At 35.4% G+C, this 21,000-nt stretch overlaps 1 protein-coding gene across 1 annotated transcript in view; it reads left to right on the top strand.

Annotated features, from left to right (window-relative positions):
* Positions 1-1,595: 1,595 nt before the first annotated feature.
* GALNT13 (polypeptide N-acetylgalactosaminyltransferase 13) overlaps positions 1,596-21,000 on the top strand; it is a 474,459-nt gene continuing 455,054 nt past the window's right edge. The window contains exon 1 of the mRNA XM_061200203.1: positions 1,596-1,796. Coding sequence (XP_061056186.1) covers positions 1,655-1,796 — 142 coding nt within the window. The 5' untranslated portion in view covers positions 1,596-1,654. The remainder of the gene's footprint in view (positions 1,797-21,000) is intronic.

Consider the following 21,000-nt stretch of genomic DNA (forward strand, 5'->3'; position numbering starts at 1 on the left):
AAATATCATATTCAATGAAATATACATAAAGTAACAGGAAATATATATGTGGGAATCCTTCCCTTATCGTCAGGTTTAGAGGTTGAGTTCCAGTGTTTAGTTATAATTTTTACAGAAAAATGAAGTTGAAACGAAATAAAATAATTAGCATGCCATTTTTTCAAGAAAAATAACAAATAAACCTCAAATATCATGCATTCCTTAGATTTGTACATTTTGTATCTTTCTGTTTTAAATATATGTTGAATAAATGTAAATTTTATGTAGACATTGAAAGTAGAGTCTTTGTTATAATAATTTTTTAAATTGTCACTTCTTGTAAACTTTGAATTTGTTACTAGTCTGGTTAGATTTGTAACAGGCAACAGCATTTGTGTTGCTTTATGATGCAAAGTCAGCTGCCATTAATTTAAAGAACTTCTGCCTCAGCAAATTGTACTTTGATGTTTTTATTTTGAGACAAGTGTTTCTGAAATAGTCCAAGTATCTTTGTATTTAATAGCTGTTCTCCTCAAATATCTGTCAAAACTGTTACTTATCTTATTCACATCAATAAATATATACTTCAGTTTCTATTATTTTAATGTAGCAAATTATATGAGACTTTTATTTTGATATAGTTACTGTATAGATAGAAATGAATTAACCAGGTAGTTATTGTTCTATGTAGTGTAAATAAAACAAATATGTGTATGGTATTGAATATCTCTCAATAATTGCACACATGTCTTTATCATGCCTTTAGAATTCTTGCTCTGGTTATTTTAAGTCACTTTGTATTAATGTATTATCCTCTGAAATTATTCTCTGATAATTTCTTTGAATGTGTACTGCCCATTCTCAAATGCACATTTGTAGTGGATACTTTCTATGCAGACCAGATGGGCTTTTTAAGTCTAAATAACTGGTGACTTATTCCATGTAATTGCCCTTTTTGAGAATCTGTGTGTGTTTGTTTTATATCTTAACATTAATAACTATGTGTTCTGTAGGACAGTTTACAAGTGTTATCGTATTTGGTCCTCATAGCAAATCTTTAAGTTTGGCATTATTATTTTCATTTTATAGATGAGAAAACTGAGGCTTAGAAAGTCTCCCCTACATAGGAAGTAAATAGGCCCAGGCCTATCTATGCATAAAGTCCAGCTCTTAGCCACTGCAATATATAGTAGTCCAGGATGATTTCTAGTTCAGCAGTATTGGCTCCTTAAAAGTGCTGAATCACAGTAAATTTAGAATTGCACTATTTTACAGCCTGGTGCTTTGCAGAATACCATGAAAGGACTTTAAGAAAAAGGCAATACAACTTGAAGAAATCAAGTAGTTGTCAAGGGCCCAGCAGAGTAGTGGCAGATCTAGGATTAGCTGTTAGAATTTTAGCCACCTGGCTTACTTACAACTTTCATTTATTTGGACTTTTAATTCCGAACTTGAAGGCCAAGTGCCGGTATATATGGGAGCATTAAATAAGTCATATATTTCATGTTATATCACATTTATGCAAAATAAACTGTTCAATAATTAATTTTTCTTCTTTTTTTTTAATACAGTGGGATGCATCCTGCCTTTATCCTGGAGTTCACCCCTGTGGCTTGGATTTATCACAGTTGTATCTGTCTTCGATCTCTGTGTTAACTAGAAATCAAGGAAAGACATGAGGAGGTTTGTTTACTGCAAGGTGGTTCTAGCCACTTCACTGATGTGGGTTCTTGTTGATGTCTTCTTACTCCTGTACTTCAGTGAATGTAACAAATGTGATGACAAGAAGGAGAGGTCCCTGCTACCTGCCCTCAGGGGTAAGTGCTTATGAAGCAAATGTTTCTTTCATACCGATAAAAATGGTGGTGACTCATGACAAAACATGAAATTTCAAAATAGAAGTTTATTGACTCAGAAGTACATTTGGACAGAACTATTAATGTACATTTAACCATGGGAATGCTACTTTACGTTTCTTGGCCTCAGGTGTCTTGTCAGAAGAAATGAGGAGTTAGCTAACCTCTAAGGTACCTTCTAATTCTAATAATTCCAATGTTTTGTGACTGTAGTGAACATTCAAATTGGACAGAATTTTAAATTTAGGCTTCCAGAAGCATAAGCCTTTAGAGTCCAAGCACATAACATGTAAGAGGAAAACTACTGAAGTGAGATGGTGAGGATTGTAGCAAAATGAGACTACACATGACAGCCCTTAAAACTTCCAAAAGCAATACAAAAAAAAAGGCACAATGTATTTTTAACAAAACACATGTTGGTGGCCAGATTTAACCTGTGGGCTACCAGGTTGTTGCCCTATGTTAAAGGCAAAAGATAATTTCAAGTGTATTATAAAGTCACTTTAACTCAATATTCCCTATTTAGGAACCAGTTTCAATGACTAGATAAGAGTGAATGCTAAAGAAACATAATAATTTATATAAATGGTGATTTATTAAGTAAAGTCATAGAGATTCATTTCCTGAAGTTATTCCAAGTAATTTTTCCATGCTTTCTGTTGACTTAAATACCTATTAATTTACTTCTAAAATATTCCTAGTAAATGAGTGCTTCTAAAGTACTTAAGCATGCTTGAAATTAGTTTTATTCTCATTGAATTAAACATTAAAAAAAATCTAGTTTACATTAATTCTCTACTTAGCAAAATGTTTCTTTATAAACATGACCAAAGGTAAACTTTGAGTCCCTGTTGATATGTTTGTATCTTTTGGAAAAGTGAATCTAAATTACTGACTTGAGATTTGCATTTATTTAATGAATGTAATCTGCTTTTAATGTTACAGATATTTTTGAGGTTATTTATTAATCAAAATATGCTAATAAAATGAATTTCATTGATACTATCAGTTGTGTGAGGTTTAGGGAAACAGAGAAAAGCATTTCCAAAAATTAATTTTTGTTGAAAGAGTTTGTTGGACATCCTTAGTTTGCTTTGCAATAATGCTCTGGCCCAGTTGGAGAAATTCTGATTATCTTCCTCTTTTCAAAATGAGTCTAATTCTCTCACTACAGTTTTTGACTAGTACAAAGAGTTGAGAGAAAGTACTTTGGAACTGACAGAACCTAGACCCATTTAGGTAGTTTATATGCATTTTTTATGCCTTTAACTAGAATTATTCAAAGAGGAGAACTTTATGAGTCCATCAGTTTTTGATAAATGAATATGGGGATTAATTTGCTGATCTTTGGTTAGGATCCCAGAATAAATCAGCCTTTTTTGTTTTTTTGTTAGAACCAGTTGAGCTGCTGCTTGGCTGAAAGTGGAAGTGTGTTTTGATGGATCACATCAGTTTAGAATGATCACTTTGTCATTTGTTGAATGGAGACTTCTAGATTGGTCACAAAAAATGTTATAATCTGATTCAGCAAAACTATGACAGCCTTTTCTGGAAGTACCAAAAAAGCAGTTTTGCTGATTTAAGTGCTTAATGCTCAGTTTCAAATCTCAAAATGTAAAATTTAATGATGCAAGGCAAAAATAGTAATTTTTCCATGTACTTAAAATGTAAAATTAAACAATACTCTCTTTATTTTTAAGACTTATTTAATGTTATACAGTAATATTTGTCTTGAAAAAATGAAAATTAGGCTTTATGGTTTTTAATTTCATCTTCTACTGTTACTTATTATTTCAGAATATTACTTTATTTAGGAATTTGTGCCATGTATTTCAAATAATATTTTATTTACAGGTAGGTGATGTTGTGCAAAGTGCACTTGACTGAAATTTTCATGTTCTAAACAAAGGGCTTGGACTAGGTGTTTTCTAAGATCCCTTCTAGTTCTAAATTTTAAACAATTTGTAAATACCCAATATTAGCATACACTCTGAATTAATTTTTGAGATATGTTATTAATTCATTCACCAAATCATCAATTATTTGTTAAGTGCCTCTCAAGTTAACATGTTGTACATCCTAAACTTACACAAAATTGCATGTCAATTATATCTCAATTTAAAAAAAAAGAAGAAGAAGGACATAGCCCAGTAATGGGCAAAGAAAAAAATCCCAAGCATCAGGACTTCTGGCTTCATAGGTGGTATAACAAGATTACCCCACAGTTAAAAGCCCAGCTTTGTTGACCAACCTAGTCCTCACCTCCTCTGCCTTGAATTAGTTGTGTGACTTTTGGCAAATTCCTTAACAAAATCTTGGTGATCAAGACTATAGTAATTGGCACAAAGGGTAGACAAACTGCACAATGCAACAGAATAGAGATCCTAGAAGTACACACACATACGTTTGGAACATTCAGTATATGACTGAGGAAGCACTACAGATCAATGGGGGAAAGAAGAGCTCTTCAATAAGTATAGCTGAAAATAAAATGGTAATCTGGGTGGAAAACAGATGAAGCTGGATGCTTAACTCATGTCATAAACCAAGATATACTTTGGAAATATTAATGTCACAAGAAAACAACTTTTAGCAGAAAAAAAAATAGGCATTTATAAGACCATGAATTAAGGAACAATTCTAAAACTCTATACAAAATCATTGACCATAAAAGAAAATATTGATAAATTTGACTATATTAAAATTGAGAAAGTTGATTCACTTAAATATACCTTAGAAAAAGTAAAAAGGGAAGTTACAAACTGTAGAAGATGTTCAAAGAACATGTAACTGAGAGGTTATTGTCAGGTATATATAAATAACTCCCGTTATTAGTAAGAGAAGCCCACATAGGCCAACAGGAAAAAATGGGCAATAAACATGAATAGACACTTCTTGGAAAAGGAAACAAATATAACAAAACAAAAATAGAACCTTATGAAAAAATATTTAACATTAATTGTGATGAGGGAAATGCAGACCAAGACTATAATGATATATTTATATTCATTCAATTGGCAAAAATTAAAAAGGCTGATAATACCAGTTGTTAGAGGTGATGCATCTCCACATTTTTATAGTAACTTCAGATAACGTTTTGGCATCATCTCTGAAATCTAAAAAATTCATGGATGACTCAGCACTCCTAGTGATATAAGTTTTTCCTTATAAACAAATATTTCATAGTGCTACTGTTCATAAAAATAAAAGCTGAAAATAATCCATAGGTCAGTCAAAGGAAAAACTGATTTATGAATAGTGATATAAAATGAAAGAGAATAGTATATTTTAGTCAAAATGAATGAACTACAGCAACCTGTACCAGTATGAATTAATCCTCATGATACAATAGTAAGTACAGAAGTTATACTGATATCTTTCAGAGATGATATATGGCATGGTACAGTTTGAAAAGCTAAAACTAACTAAAAATTTAAAATACACACTTTAGGACTCTACAGAGATACGACAAGACTTTTTATAAAGCAATAAAGCTAATTATGAACATAGGATTTAGGATGTCATTTGTCATGTGTAGGGGGCAACAGTGGCATGGGGTGGGTGTGAGTATTTTGACTGAATGTGGGGCGTTACTAGGGTCCTAGATTTGTTTTGGATGTGGGTTTGATGTATCTATTACATTATACAGATAACTAAGCTAGTGAATAAGAGCCACTGAATGGATTTGAAAAAAATGGGAAGCCACTGAAGAGGTTTAAAAAACAGCAGACATGATCACCTCTGTGTTGTGGAAAGATCACATGTGGAGACTAGACTGGGGAAGAGCCATCTCTTCACGGAGGCAGGGTAGGAAGTTGTGGTAGCCTTTCGTGAATTCTGTGTGGGAAGTGAGGCCTGCTTAGAGCAGAGTAGTGCCAGTGAGTTGTGAGAGAAGTGGGTAAAATGAAGAGGTATTTGAGATACTGGGAGCTTGCTTGACTGGCTCTGGCAGGTGGAGGAGATGGAAATGTCAAGGACAGATCTCAGGTTTCTTGCAGGGCATTATTTGATCCAGGTTCCTGAGAGCGGAGATGGAGGAGGAGATGATTTGAGGGTGGATATTGAGTTTATTTTGGACACATTGAGTTTGAGACACGTGTTGGGCAACTGAATGGAACTGTTCAGTAGGAAGTTGACTACATTATTAAACTCTAAATATCAAACTTAAAAGCCATCATTATTCTTTCTAAAATGGATTACATTCTTCTCTTCCTTATTAAATGGAGTATATGGGATATAATTAAATCTTTGCTTCTGAGTCAGCATTATCATTTCATACATCAATTATTGAACAATGCTGTAAAAAATGATTATTTTAGGGACTTTCATGGGAGCACAAAGACTTGTTCCAATATTAGATACAGACCCATGAATCCTTTTCCTTTTCCTATTTTCTAGAGGATTGCTTTTGGGTAACATAAGTTCTTGTTAGGGGAGCGTGTTAACTCTTTTATGCCACTCTGGGGCCACTTAGAGCTAAAATGCACTGAAGGATATTTCTTTTTTATTTATTTATTTATTTTTTTATGGCTGTGTTGGGTCTTCGTTTCTGTGCAAGGGCTTTCTCTAGTTGTGGCAAGCGGGGGCCACTCTTCATCGCGGTGCGCGGGCCTCTCACTATCGCGGCCCCTCTTGTTGCGGAGCACAGGCTCCAGACGCGCAGGCTCAGTAGTTGTGGCTCACGGGCCAAGCCGCTCTGCGGCATGTGGGATCTTCCCAGACCAGGGCTCGAACCCGTGTCCCCTGCATTGGCAGGCAGACTCTTAACCACTGCGCCACCAGGGAAGCCCTGAAGGATATTTCTAACTCCTAACTGGTATGGAGTACTAAGTGGTGCTGCTCCCAAGTTGGAAGAGTTAGAATAGCTATTTGAGAGAACAGGTATTTAAAAAGACCAGTGCTGCTGCAGTGCACCCACAAATGCTTTGGGGAAATCTGAGGTCACGTGGCCAGTCTGCATGAGCACCATGCATAATGAGTCCTCCTCCACCTCCTCCACCCAGGGCCGCACGTCCTCAGGCAAGTTAATTTGTCTCTCTGGGCCTCAGTCACCATCTGTAAAATGAAATGGATATGAGTCATGGTTTTAAATCACGCTCATCTCCAAATGAAGATTTATGTTTCTAGCTATTTTTTTCAATAAAACTATGGAAAATGAACTATTTTCGTATCTGGCTTTTGGTCAGTCCATAGACAATGTGTAGTCTGCTATGAGAACTGGTGATGTGGAAGTGACATGGGGAGAGGTCTGCTTAGAAACCCCAGAAGAGCCTTCTCATCATCACAGAAGACAAAAGGGATATAAAGTTATGAAGGGAAGGAACCTGCAATTCTTTAACTGATCTTGAATCTGGAACATATTACACATGCTTGGGAAATGAAATAAAATTTACCTTCAAGAAAAGGGGAGGGAGAGGAACATCTAAGAAAGAGTTGTTGCTTGTATATAGACAAAGATAAGTACATTAGCCAGTGATAACAAAAATAATTATAAGCTATGATTGTTCTAAATTATTTACACATGTTAACTTAATTTTCACAAAAAATATGTGAAGTAGACATTCTTCTTCTTTTACATATAAGGAAACTGAGGCAGAGTGAGCATATGGGGAAAGCACTTCTGTGTTTCTCTTTTACTCACACACGCAGTACTTCTAACACCAGATGTGTGGACTTTTCCCCCACACCAAGCAATTCTCTGCGACATCAGCTGAGTGTCCTACAATTCTGACATTGCCTATCTGGAGTGAGCATCAGACCCCACAAGTTAAGGGCTCAGTCCCACAAGGATGCCCCCACTCCATACACGGATCGCCGGTCCCAGGTTGTCACTAGTACTTCTGATCAACCAGCTATAACTTGGCGTTTCCTTGACCTCTTCTTGAGTTTGATAATTTGCCAGAATGCCTCACAGAACTCAGGGTAACATTTATTTGCATTTACCAGTTTATTATAAAGGATATAGTAAAGGATATGTGTGAACAGCCAGATGAAGAGTTACATAGGTTGAGGTCCAGAAAGGTCCCAAGTGCAGGAGCTTCTGTGCCCATGGAGTTGGGGTATATGACCCTCCTGTCACATAGATGTGTTGCCCAACCCAGAAATTCTCTGAACCCTATACTTTTGGGATTTTTATGGAGGTTTCATCATATAGATATGATCGATAACCAACTCAGTCTCCAGCCCCTCTCCCATTCCTGGAGGATGGGAGGTGGAGCTGAATATTCCAAGCATCTAATCATGGCTTGGTCTTTCTGGTGACCAGCCCCATCCAGGAGCTATCCAGGAGCCCACCCAGAGTCACCTCATTAAAACAAAAGATGTTCCTATTAGATGCTCTAATCCCAGGAAATTCCAAGGGATGTAGGAGCTCCGTGTCAGGAACCAGGGTCATGGACCAAACATTAGAACAAAAGATGTTTCTGGTGCTCTTGTAACGTAGGACATTACAAGGGTTAGAGTAGCGCTGTGCCAGGAGCTGGAGCCAGAGACCAGTACCTCCTATGATTTCACGGTGTGGTTAAGAGGGAGTGCCAGAATTTTAACAACCAATGGAACAGGAGTTGGGTATTACAATGCAAGTTCAGTAAAGGGCTTTGTTATCACTTAATGCCAGTTTGCACTGGAGTTTAAGTGCCATGCTTTCATTCAAATACCAGTATGGAGTACACAGTCTGAAAATGTGAATTGAGTGTCTTGTCTTCATTCTCAGAGACACTAGAGAGACTTAGCCAAAACTCCCTGTCTAGTAGGATGTATAAATCCCAGTCAAGAAAATATTTCCTAGGGACCATTCTGGTTTCAGATCATTTATAAAACAGTATCACCTTATCTGGTATTTTAAGGTTTTGCAAAGTTACTTTCATCCACTTGTATCCCTTAAGACCTCTTCACTGCTGCTCTGAATTGGGGGAAATCAAGAAGATGAGTGGAATTGTTGACTGGAATCTCAATGCCATACCTCCATGTTTCCCTTGGTCCTGTCTGGGATACTCCCTGGTTTCTTCTTATAAATCTGGGGACACAGGTAGCCTTGCAGGATCTTAGTTTCCCAGTCAGGGATTGAACCTAGGCCCTGGCAGGGAAAGAGCAGAGTCCTAATCACTGGACTGCCAGGGAATTCCCTCTTTTGTTTCTTTCTAAATGATCTCCTCGTAACATTAACGCCTAGCCATGTACTTATTTATTAAACAGTAAATGTTTAATAAACATTGATTTTGTTTGATTAATCTTTAGTGCTTCAGGGGAGAGTTCCTGTGAGTAGGTGTGAGAGGAAACTGAAAACTTGTGAATTAAAGTGTTAAAACTAACACCACATTTGGGACTTCCCTGGTGGTGCAGTGGTTAAGAATCCGCCTGCCAACTCAGGGGACACGGGTTTGAGCCCTTGTCTGTGAAGATCCCACATGCCGCGGAACAAGTAAGCCCGTGCGCCACAATTACTGACCCTGCACTCTAGAGCCCGCGAGCCACAACTACTGAGCCCACGTGCCACAACTACTGAAGCCCACGTGCCTAGAGCCTGTGCTCCACAACAAGAGAAGCCACTGCAATGAGAAGCCCGCGCACCACAACGAAGAGTAGCCCCCACTCGCGCAACTAGAGAAAGCCCGTACACAGCAACGAAGACCCAACGCAGCCGTTAAATAAATAAATTAATTAATTAATTAAAAAGAAAGAAAAAAAAACTAACACCACATTTTTCTTGTTTTTAAAAAATATGGCTTTACCTTTTGGGGGGAGGGTAGAAGAGTGTGATTGCTTAAAATGCACTGTCAGTATTGGAATTGCCCCGCATAAATTATGATGACCACTGGAACTTTCAGGTGATAATATTTATAGTCATACAAAAAGTGGGACATATGGACAGTCACCTTGGAATAAAGGCATGTATGTCCCAGATAATTTTCGATCAAGTTTATAAATAGTTTTCAAAAGTTAATAGACTTTATAAAATTTTGACCTTTGATTTTGCTTTTGCCTTTCATAGTTTTATTTATAATTCACTCTGAGCCCTTCTCCAGTCCACATGGACATAGCAATGTCAGGAAGGAAAATAAATTGTAATAATGAACAATTATGAGGTTTACTGTGCCAAGTGCTTTATAGATACACTGTTTCGATTAGTTCTCACAGTGGCATTGAGGGTAGGTACTATTATTATGCTCATTTACATATAAGAAACTGAGATCTGAAAAGGTTAATTAATTTCCCCAAGGTTGCAAAACTAAGAAGAGGGAAGAAAGGGCTCATAGCCTGGTTTGTCAGACTTTTGAGCCCACACTTTGAACCACAGTGTTATGCTGTGTCCCTGACTCAGGTGCCTAGACTCCTTTAAGGCAAAATAATCATAACATTTATATAGTATTTATAAAATATTTACGCATATAGGAATATTTCTGGAGGACAAAGAAGGAGGTGGCCATGACCTTTGGTAAAAAAATGTCTTATTTAATTAGGAGAAAAGTACTCTGGCAGGCTTACCTGTCTGAAAGGTAGGCTTTCAGACTTTAGCAATTTTACATTTATTGAGTTTCTGCAGTATACTAATTAATTTAGGTTGCAATCTTCCTCAGCAGTTTCCTTTGGGGCCAAGCCTCTGAAGTCTTACAAAGAATGATTAAAAGTTCTGAACAGTAGTGAAGCACTGTTTTTTCCCAAAACTTTAATAAAAACGATTGATACAATTTTTGCATCCATTTATTCAATGGTACTGGGCTAGGTACTATGAAATATCCAAAGTTTAATCAAATAGAACATCTGTCTTCAGGAATCACACAGTCTACTGGAGACATGACATGTACATTACAATATAGAAAGTGGTGGCTGCTATAAGAGAGATACCAAGTAAACTGCTGTGAGAGGCCCTGACACATATAAATTATGTGGACATTTGAAAATTGGGAGGGAGCAAGTACCAGGAGGGAATAAATTATCAGGGGAAAGCTATTGGCTTTCCCAAAATGATGATGTAAGAAATCAGTGAATCGGTTGATTGGGGCAGAGTCAGACTCAAAGGGGATTTCTAGATTTTAGGTTGAAAGTTAGGATAAAGACAGATTTTAAAGGACTTTGAGTGCTGGGGAAATGAATTTTTAACTTTGTTCTTTAGGAAATGGGGAACCATTGAAGGTTTCTGGAAAAGAAAAGATGTATTTATCCTCAGATAAGGTTTGGAAGGGTAATGCAGTGCTGTTTATTAAATATGCAAGAGAGTAGCACTAATACATTTTTATCTTTATTCAGATAGAGACTCAGACGCTTAAGTTTTATTTATTAATTAAAACCACTTGAATTAGATGGTAACTAAATGGAATATTAATTCATTTAAATTCTTTGCTCTGTAAATTAACTGGTAGAACAAGAAAGTTTTCTGTTTTATAAAATCAAGTTTAGATAGTGTATAAAAAAGTAACTTCAAAATCTTTACTTATTTAGTATGAAATAAAATGAGACAATCCATTCAACAAACATTTGAGTGCTTGATTGTGTCAGAGCTGGGGTTAGAAAAATAATCATTCTTATTTTCACGTTTAGAGGGGGAGAAAGGAATTCAGAATTGTATGAATGAAATGTCAGCATATGAATGCTGTGCTATCAGGAGGAGTGAGAATATATGAAATAAAGAGAAAAAACATCAATAAGCCAATATCTGCCTTTTGAGGACAAGATCTAATTTTCTATTCCATAAAGACTAGAGTAGACTGAGCAGAGAATGGAGGACAAAACGTATTACCAAATAGTCCACCAGTAAAATGGAAATGGACAAGTTTTATCTCTACCCACTGGAAATCATGGTCACTAAAGGGCTGTGTTGCAGCAGAGACAGGTACTCATCCTGGGTGCTCAATTAATAATTGTTGAATGAATGAAGAATGAATGCACAAGCAGCGTGGCACTTTCTGAATGTTCTCATGATAATAGAGTATCCAGTATAGGTGGATGATTAAGCAACTTGAAATAACTCAATTATCATGGCAAACATATTTTTGTTGTTGTTACTGTTTACACACATAGTCCAAACGTTTTCTTTTACTTTTTATTGGCTTATGTAGTTTGATTTACAGCCCCAACTGGCAAATGTATCGCCAAGGGACTCTCTTTTTTTCCTTCAGAATGTGTCTTGCGTTGCACTGTTACACACTGTCGCTGTGATGCAGGGTGTCTAAGAACACTGCATATTGACACATGGGAGTGCTGTCATTGAAGAGAGCTCTGATGGAACAGGCAGATCAGGTAGGATGTGTGGAATGAACTAATACATAGAAGACCCAGAGGAACATTTACGAAAGTTCGACTGAAGAATATTGAAAAAGATTTAAGTGTGTGGTAGATTTTATTCATCTGTTAAAAGAAGATGGGAAAATGGAGATGATGGAAAATGAATAAAAGAAAGTAATACTGGACAGGTTTAAAAGTGAAAAAAATCCAATAAAAAGGGAAAATTACCAAGAATAAAGTGATGGAGTTGTAGAACAGGACCCATGGTTAGTCAATAAGGAAGGCTCTACGTAAATATAGCTTTGGGAATGATTGAGGATAGTAGCTAGATAAGGAATATTATTTTTAAATAAGTTTTATTGAGGTATAACATAATGCTCCCTTTTAAGTGTGCAATTTGATGAGTTTGACAAGTGAATCCCAGGGTTCAACCTCACAAGGATGATCCCCCCCTAAATGTTCCCACATATCCCAAGCAGTCAATCCCTCCACTCTAGCCCCAGACAACCACTGATAGGTCTTTTGTGACTATTTGTTAGTTTTGCCTATTCTAGAAAATCTGACGATGACTATGCATTTTTGTGTGTCTGGTTATTTTTGCTCAGCATATGGGTTTTGAGATTAATCTATGGTGTTGAGTGTATCAGAGCTTCTACTGCTGAGCAGTATTCTGTTGTATGTATATATTACAATTTGTTTATCCTTTCACCTGTTGATCGACATTTCCATTCTTTCCATGGCTGTTGTGAATAAAGTTGCTACATTTGTACACAAATCTTTGTTTACATATGTGGACATATATTTTTATGACTCTTGGGTAAATATCAAGGAGTGGTAGAGCTCAGTCATATGCTAAATGTATTTTAATTTTGTAAGATACTGCCAGTCTGTTTTCCCAAGTTGTTAGACTTTGCTATTCCCATCAGCAACATAGGAGAGATTTAGTTACTCATATCCTGGCCAACACTTCCTAGTCAGTGTTTGTAATTTTAACCATTTTTGTGAGTTTGTAATGATATATCATGGTGGTTTTAATTTGCGTGTTATGATAACTAGTGATATTGAGATTTTTTTCATGTTTTTTTTTTGGCCAGTTTTCTTTTATGAAGTGTTGGTCAGATTCTTTTGGCTATTTTGTAATTGGGTTGTTTATGGCTTGCCTTTTAAAATTTTTTAAAAGGTATCTTTCAAAGAGCAGAGATTTTTTATCTTGATGAAGTCCAGTGTATCTTTTTTTCTTCTTTTATTGTTCTTTTGGTATCCTATTTAAGAAATCTCTGCCTACGCCGAGGCCACTCTGTATTTCTTCTAGAAGATTTATGGTTGTAGTTTATAAGATTTGAGTTAATTTCTGTGTATGATGTGAAGAGAGTCAAGGTTATATTTTTCCAAAATAAAAACTCAGCTGTTCCAGAAACACTTGTTCCTTGAAGATAAGAAAGGAATGGATTTTAGAAATAAGAACAACACTTCATTGTAATATTTCTCAGTATGCATCTATAAGTTTTTCTATTGCTTATACGTATGATTTAGTTATAAATATTTGAGTTTAGTTTCTAGAATTCATTGCATATTATACAGAATTGATGTAAAATTTGTTATATAACTTGAAAAGTATCCAACTGTTACTAACCAAATCTTCTTTAGATATTTTAACTTGAAGGCAAATGAAAACTCTAATCTAATTTATTATATTAACATAAAAAAGTACTATTTATTTCTCTGATAATAAAATTAATAAATAATTATTGTAGTAAAATATAAAATACAAATAAAGAGAAGAAAAATAATGTGGAATGCCACCCAGAAATTTCCACATACTAAAATAAAATTTAATATTTAAACTTTTTTGATCAATATAGCATGAGCATTTTGTCCTGCATGAGATAGCTTTCAAAACATAGTTTTAATGGGTAATATTTTATCATGTGTATTTATCATAACTTCCATAATTAACTACCTTTCATTAATTTTCATGTGTATTGCTCCTAATTTTTTTACCACTAAATAATGTTATAAACATTTTTAGGAAGTTGTTTTTAAACAATTTTAAACATATTGCTGATTATATTCTTAGGCTATATTCTTGGTTATGGGATTTATTTTTTAAAGGTGTACATATTTTTAAAAGTCTCTTGATAGACATTTTTAATGACTTCCTGGAAAGGCCACTAATATTCACATCTCATTGTCAATATATGAGAATACTTATCTCACCATGTTATTTGTAATTTAATTTAAAACACATTTGCTAATTACTTTCTAATCACAATTTAAAAAATCATTTTTATGTTTTATTGTACTTACATTTTTATGTTTTATTGTATTTACATTAAAATTTTACTATTAAATACTGAACATAAATATATGCTGTCCTCATGTTCAGAGTTTTGAAATGTAAAGATAAATGGACGAAGGCTTAAAAGATGTGATATATTAGACATTGTAGAATACATTAAGCAATTACAGAATCTGGGTGTTGGTAAAATTCTGCTTCTAACTATGACACATTTGGTGGTACCAGTAAACTCCATAGGGAAAGGAAGATAAATATAAAACTTTGGGCTGTAATTGGAGGAAAGACCTGTTCAGGACTAAACTGAGAGGTTCTTGTCTTCACAAATTCTTTGAGTTTTTCTGTTTTTAATTTTTTTCACATTGAATGATTTGATCTGTATGTATTTTATTTTTGTGTAATAATGAGGATGTATTTTTTCAATAATTACTTGTGACGTCTTTCCTCTCATTACTGATTTGTAATGTTAAAATTGACATGTAGAAAATCTTTATATCTAGCAAGGTCTTTATATGGTCTATTTATTTGATTCCGTTGATTCCTTTCCATATGACTAAAAATGATACGATTTTAAATCGTATTCCAGAGTTAGACTATTTTAATTATTTAGCTTTATATAATCTGATGAAACACTTGACAAGTTGCAAACTGCTGTAGTCAGGAAAATGAGTACATTATAGTTCTAGTCTTGGCTTTGCTACTTTTAGGGTGTCTCCCTCTCCCTGTATCACTGTGCCTTGATCTATAAAATGAGAGGCTTGGAGCAGACCTACTCTTCTCTGTATCTAAACTTTATGATTTTTTTTCATGATAAATGAATGGAAAGTATCGTGTTATCATTGAATCTCACCATATTTCTAAATAGAATCAGGCTGTGGAAATGTGCTAGAATATTCATCTAAAAATTATATTTGGCATTACTAGAACCAGTATCCTTAATCTTTTTTGTTTCATACTTTTTGGAAGTACTTTCACATGAGTTTTCTTATAGGTCTGTCTCACTGATTCTATTGAGTTGGTATAATGAGTGGGGATATTGGATATAAAATAGCATAGTGGCAAGAACACCCGTCCTGTGGTTGGAAGATCTGGACTTTATCATGGCTCTGGCCTTAACTAGAAGTCTTATCCAAACAGAATCTCACTGCCTCCATCTTTTGAGGATTAAATAGATGCACTAAAAAAATGCTTTAGGGGCTTCCCTGGTGGCGCAGTGGTTGAGAATCTGCCTGCCAATGCAGGGGACACGGGTTCGAGCCCTGGTCTGGGAAGATCCCACATGCCGTGGAGCAACTGGGCCCGTGAGCCACAATTACTGAGCCTGCGCGTCTGGAGCCTGTGCTCCGCAACAAGAGAGGCCGCGATAGTGAGAGGCCCGCGCACGGCGATGAAGAGTGGCCCCCGCTTGCCACAACTGGAGAAAGCCCTCGCACAGAAACGAAGACCCAACACAGCCATAAATAAATAAAAATTAAAAAAAAAAAATTAAAAAAAAATGCTTTAGGAATCATAGAAAACTCTACAAAAAGAAATTAGTGCAAAAGACCCCTAATTTACCTGAAGTTAATAGTTCTCAAAACAAAATCTTATTCCTTTAAATAAAAATACTTTACAAATATTGTTATTATTAAAAATCCCTTAGGACTTCCCTGGTGGAGCAGTGGTTAAGAATCCACCTGCCAATGCAGGGGACACGGGTTCAATCCCTGGTCCAGGAAGATCCCACATGCTGTGGAGCAACTAAGCCCGCGTGCCACAGCTACTGAAGCCCGCATGCCCTAAAGCCCGTGCTCCGCAACAAGAGAAGCCACCGCAATGAGAAACCTGGGCACCGCAACGAAGAGTAGCCCCCACTCTCTGAAACTAGACAAAGCCCGTACACAGCAACGAAGACCCAACGCAACCAAAAAAAAAAAAAAAATCCCTTAAATATAATACATGATTCCCTCTTTGGAAGATTAATTCTTCTTTCAAGTTACAGTAACACACAATCTTTATTTAAAAAATGTTTTTTCAATGTAGAAAAATATAAGAAAGGATATAAATATACCTATAAGTGAACCACATATAGATTATTATAATTAAAGTTTTGGTTTTTTTCTTTATATTTCTAATAGGGATCCTACTTTATTTCATTTTTATATTCTGCTTAAGTCTTTGAATTTATATTTTGGACATTTTCCTGCATCATCAAATATTCCTTAAAACAATTTTACTGGCTGTACAATATTCTATCTCATACATCATAATTTGTTTCCCTCTAGCTTTTAAAGGGAGGATAAAAAGTATCAAAAGTCTTTATTAGTTCCTCACTTATAACTGTCTTCATTATTTGCTGCTGTGTAGTATGTTTCTATTGTAGTTTTGTCTTTTTCTTTAGTGTAATTGATGAGTTGTAATTTATTTCATTATTAATGTACCCATTTTGGGCATGCCTAATTTACTCATTATTACATGAGATATAAACTGGATCTCAAAAGATAGATTCCTGGAGGTGAGAAATTGTTGTTGAGGAGATTGGCACTCCTATAGAATTAGAAGTTTTGTGTGCGTAGTTAACAACATCTTTACCATCATTAGAGCTACTGCTTATTGTCTACTGTATGCCAAGCCTTCCACTCAACCATGTGCTGTATCGTTTAGTCTTCAGACATCTTCATGAAGAAGTTAAGAGAAAATTATCTTAATAGAATTTTCTGAACTCACTGTTTTGAATTATTGCTTCTAAATATAAACTACTCCAATCAGTTTCTTTCCACTATGACTTCACCAAAAAGACTTTTTATGAAGACAACTTACCTCCTCCCTCTTACTAAATCCAATGGCCAATTCTCAACTCGTATCTTACTTGACTATGAATAACATCCGAAACACCTTAATCATTCCTATCGCTTTGTAATACTTTTGTTACTTGTCTTAGAGGGTATCACACTCTCCTGATTTTCTACCTCATTGACTCCGTCTCAATCTCCTTTGCAGGTGTCCTCCCTTCATGTCACCTTTTAATGTTGAGGTAGCTCAGAAAATGGGATTGGATTTATCTGTTCTTTATCTATACTCACTTCTTTAGTGATCTCATCCAATCTGATCTCATTGCTTTATATGCCATCTTATAATTTTACAACTTGAAAATTGATAAATCCAGCTCACACCTTTATCTTAATTTTTAGATATTTACAACCAAGGCTTACTAGATATATTCTTTTGGATTCTGAGACCTCTCAAACTTACTGTGTTTGAAATTGAATTATGAATCTTCCACCAAAGACTTCCCGACTTGCAGTCCTCTCTACCTCAGTTTTTAGCAGTTCCGACACTCCAGTTGCTTAAGCCAAGAATCTTAGTCATTCTTAACTCTTCTCCTTCTCTCACATTTTATATTAGCACATCCTATTTATTCTTCCTTCAGAATATATTCAGAATTCAAGCACTTCTCACCAGTTCATTGGCCTCCCTGTTTCTACCCTTGCTCACCTATAATCTATTCTCAACAGTTCAGCCAGAGTGATTCTTTTAAAACTTAAGTCAGATAATGCCTTTCCTCTGCTCAAACCACTTTGTTGTCTGTCACTCACTCAGCTGGAAGCATCAATGATTATTTTCCTTTTTCATATAACTTTATAACATTAATAAAAATTTGTGCCTTGATATATATGCTAATTTATATAAATTGGTAGAATATTTCATAACTGCTTTAATAGGTTGAATAATGTCTGAAAAAAATTCATGTTCACCTGGAACCTTAGAATGTGACCTTGTTTGGAAATAGGATCTTTGCAGATGTAAGTAGTTAAGATGAGAGTTACTGCCTTAGGGTGGACCCTAAAGGCAATGAACTGTGTCCTTCAAAGAGAAAGAGTAGACAGAGAGAGACACACAGAGGAAGAAGAAAACCATGTGTAAATGGAGGCCGAGATTGGAGTTATGCTGCCGCAAACCAAGAAATGCATTCCAGAAGCTGGAAGAGTCAAGGAAGGATTCTTCCCTAGAGCTTTTGAAAGGCTCATGGCCCTGCTGACAACCTGATTTTGAACTTCTAGCCTCCAGAACTGTGAGAGAATAAATCTCTGTTGTCTCAAGCCACCAGGTTTGTGGTAATTTGTTAATGGCAACCCTAGAAAATGAATACAACCACTAAGAACCATTTTTAAAATGTTCCATAGTCTTGAAAGCATAGAAAGAGTGAAGTCATGGCTTGTCCCAAATCACAAAGTAGCTCAGTCAGGATACTGACAGTGATATTAAGAAGTCTTCATCTCTGGTTCAGGTACTATCGCAAATACAATTCTCCATCTTTCTAACTTTAATATAAAGATAAAAATAAAATATTTTAGAGTTATGTAGGAATACATATTTCAGAAAGTCACCTCTGCTAGAAAAAAAAAGTTAAGAAATATTGAGACTATATAAACTTTTACCAACTTATATAAGCAGATTACTGGAGTGATTGTCTTATTTCATAATTTGAAGTTCTCATTTCTCATGACAAAAGGAGCTACAATGAATTGGAAGCTATGTCATAATATGTGCATGTAACTCTTTATAGTAGGTACGCAGAGTAAATCTCACTAGTATGGATCACTCAGGGTTATCTATAAAGTGGCCTATTGATAGAATTTATATCATATAGCATTTTAGAATTGATACCCATATGACAAAGAGCAAATGAAAAGTGGTTACTGGTTCATAGACTTTTTTTTTCTAACAAAGAAATAAAGATCCAAGGAGGTTATATCAACTATCAAACTTAGACAAGTAGTAGAGGCCAAGGTAAACCCACTGAGAGTCTTGAGGATTCCAACCTAAACCCTACTTAAAAATTATAGTGACCATGAAAGGGCCTGTACAATTTGCAGTCTTGCTTTGGGCCTCATGAGTTTTACAATGTCTCTTCCAGAAATGCATCACGATCGTTATATTTTTTTGTTCCCAGTGTCATTAAAAGTTACTTATGTTTACCAAGAATTACACACAAAATCCATTAATGCATTATTTTGGATGTACTTTGGTGGAATATATTTTATAGCTCAGTTACTAACAATTCACTGAAGATTTCTGCAATCCCAAGTTTAAGGTTATCTGTTTCTCCTCTCAGTTCACATAGTACTTTATCTAAACTTCTTCCATCATAATCTCTTTATTTTCAGGCTATTTATGTGCATTTTGTTGTTGTTGGTATTGTTCTTACTAAGGGCACTTTCTATTCGGGGATTAAGATCCATTTCTGACTCAGGAAATAATCTGAGTGTCTTTCATAGAGCAAGTACAGAACCAACATTTGGTGAATGAATAAACTTTTTACTACTTTGGATATCCTTTTCTACTTTCACTTTTATCTTTACTGTGGTTGTTTGAAGATCTTTCAGTTATCTATGCTATTCACATGCCCACCAAGTGGAATGAAATGGGCATGACCATGTACAGATGATCTTGTCCTATTACTTGACATAAAATGTTTGATAGAACCTGTTGATGACTGTTATGAACATTGTGTGCCCTCAATAAATATTTGTTGAATGAAGATTTATAACAGGTCTGCATTTCACAGGTGAAGAATAATTTGATGTTACCAGTGATTTATAGACTTTATTTTGACTAGTTCCTGAAATTATCTGGATGTCGTGCTTTTTTCTTTGAACTATCTTGCTGCCTTGTTGTTCTTCTCCTTCCCATCTATTCTCCACAATGATGGCAGATAAATCTTCTTGAAACACTACTTTGATGCTGTTACTCTCCTGCTCAGTGTCCTTCAATAACTTCCAACTAATGGCAGCTCAAAGTCATAACTCCTTACTCTGGTACTAGAGGCTGTCTGCAGTCTGACCACAGCACCGAATTCTAGTCTCAGCTTTAAATGCTTTACTAAAGATTAGTGTGTAGTGGTTAACGCATGGACTTTAGGGTGAGAAAGATGTGCATTTTAATCCTAAATTTGTTATTTCCTAAAGATGTGACCTTATACACTTCATTTGCCATTTTGAGCCTTAGTTTCTTCATCTGAAAAATAAGAATAATGACCACATCTACTTTCATTCCATTCTTCAGTAAATATTCATTTATTGAATCACGAACTATGTGCTAGGCACTTCTCTAGATGTTGGGATAAATCAATAAACAAATTTGACAAAATTATTATGGAGCTTGAATGCCAGTGGGGAGGATAGACAAGAAATGGAATAAATGAATGAATAACCTAAATAAAAAATAAGAAATCTTATTTCAGAAGGTATAAGTGCTATGAAAAATTGTGGGTAAGGAATTTTAAGAATTGGGAAGAGGTGGCAATGAAGAGGGAGGATGGAAATCAGTCGTGGAACTACTGAGGTATTTTTCCTGCCTTGCTTTCCAGAAGTCACAGAGCTACCAGAAGAATTCAGATTTTAGAGATAAAACTGATTCAAGTTTCCTCTTACTTATTGGTCAGAGGGTCCTAGGACACTGGAGTTATGTGTCAGGAAAAGAAGTTGGTTTTGACACTTTAATCTTCCTGAGTCTTTGTAATGTAAAATAGTCTAGATGAAGAAAAAAATGAATGTTTTTTTCTTATGTGATGAGAAACTTTCAGAATTCTTGATCAGTGTATTATATGGGTATCACCATTAGAAAGAATAGAAAATGCTTTTATACCATTCTCTGCTTGCACGTGAC

The sequence above is a fragment of the Eubalaena glacialis genome, chromosome 1, assembly GCF_028564815.1.
Source record: "Eubalaena glacialis isolate mEubGla1 chromosome 1, mEubGla1.1.hap2.+ XY, whole genome shotgun sequence".
NCBI lineage: Eukaryota > Metazoa > Chordata > Mammalia > Artiodactyla > Balaenidae > Eubalaena > Eubalaena glacialis.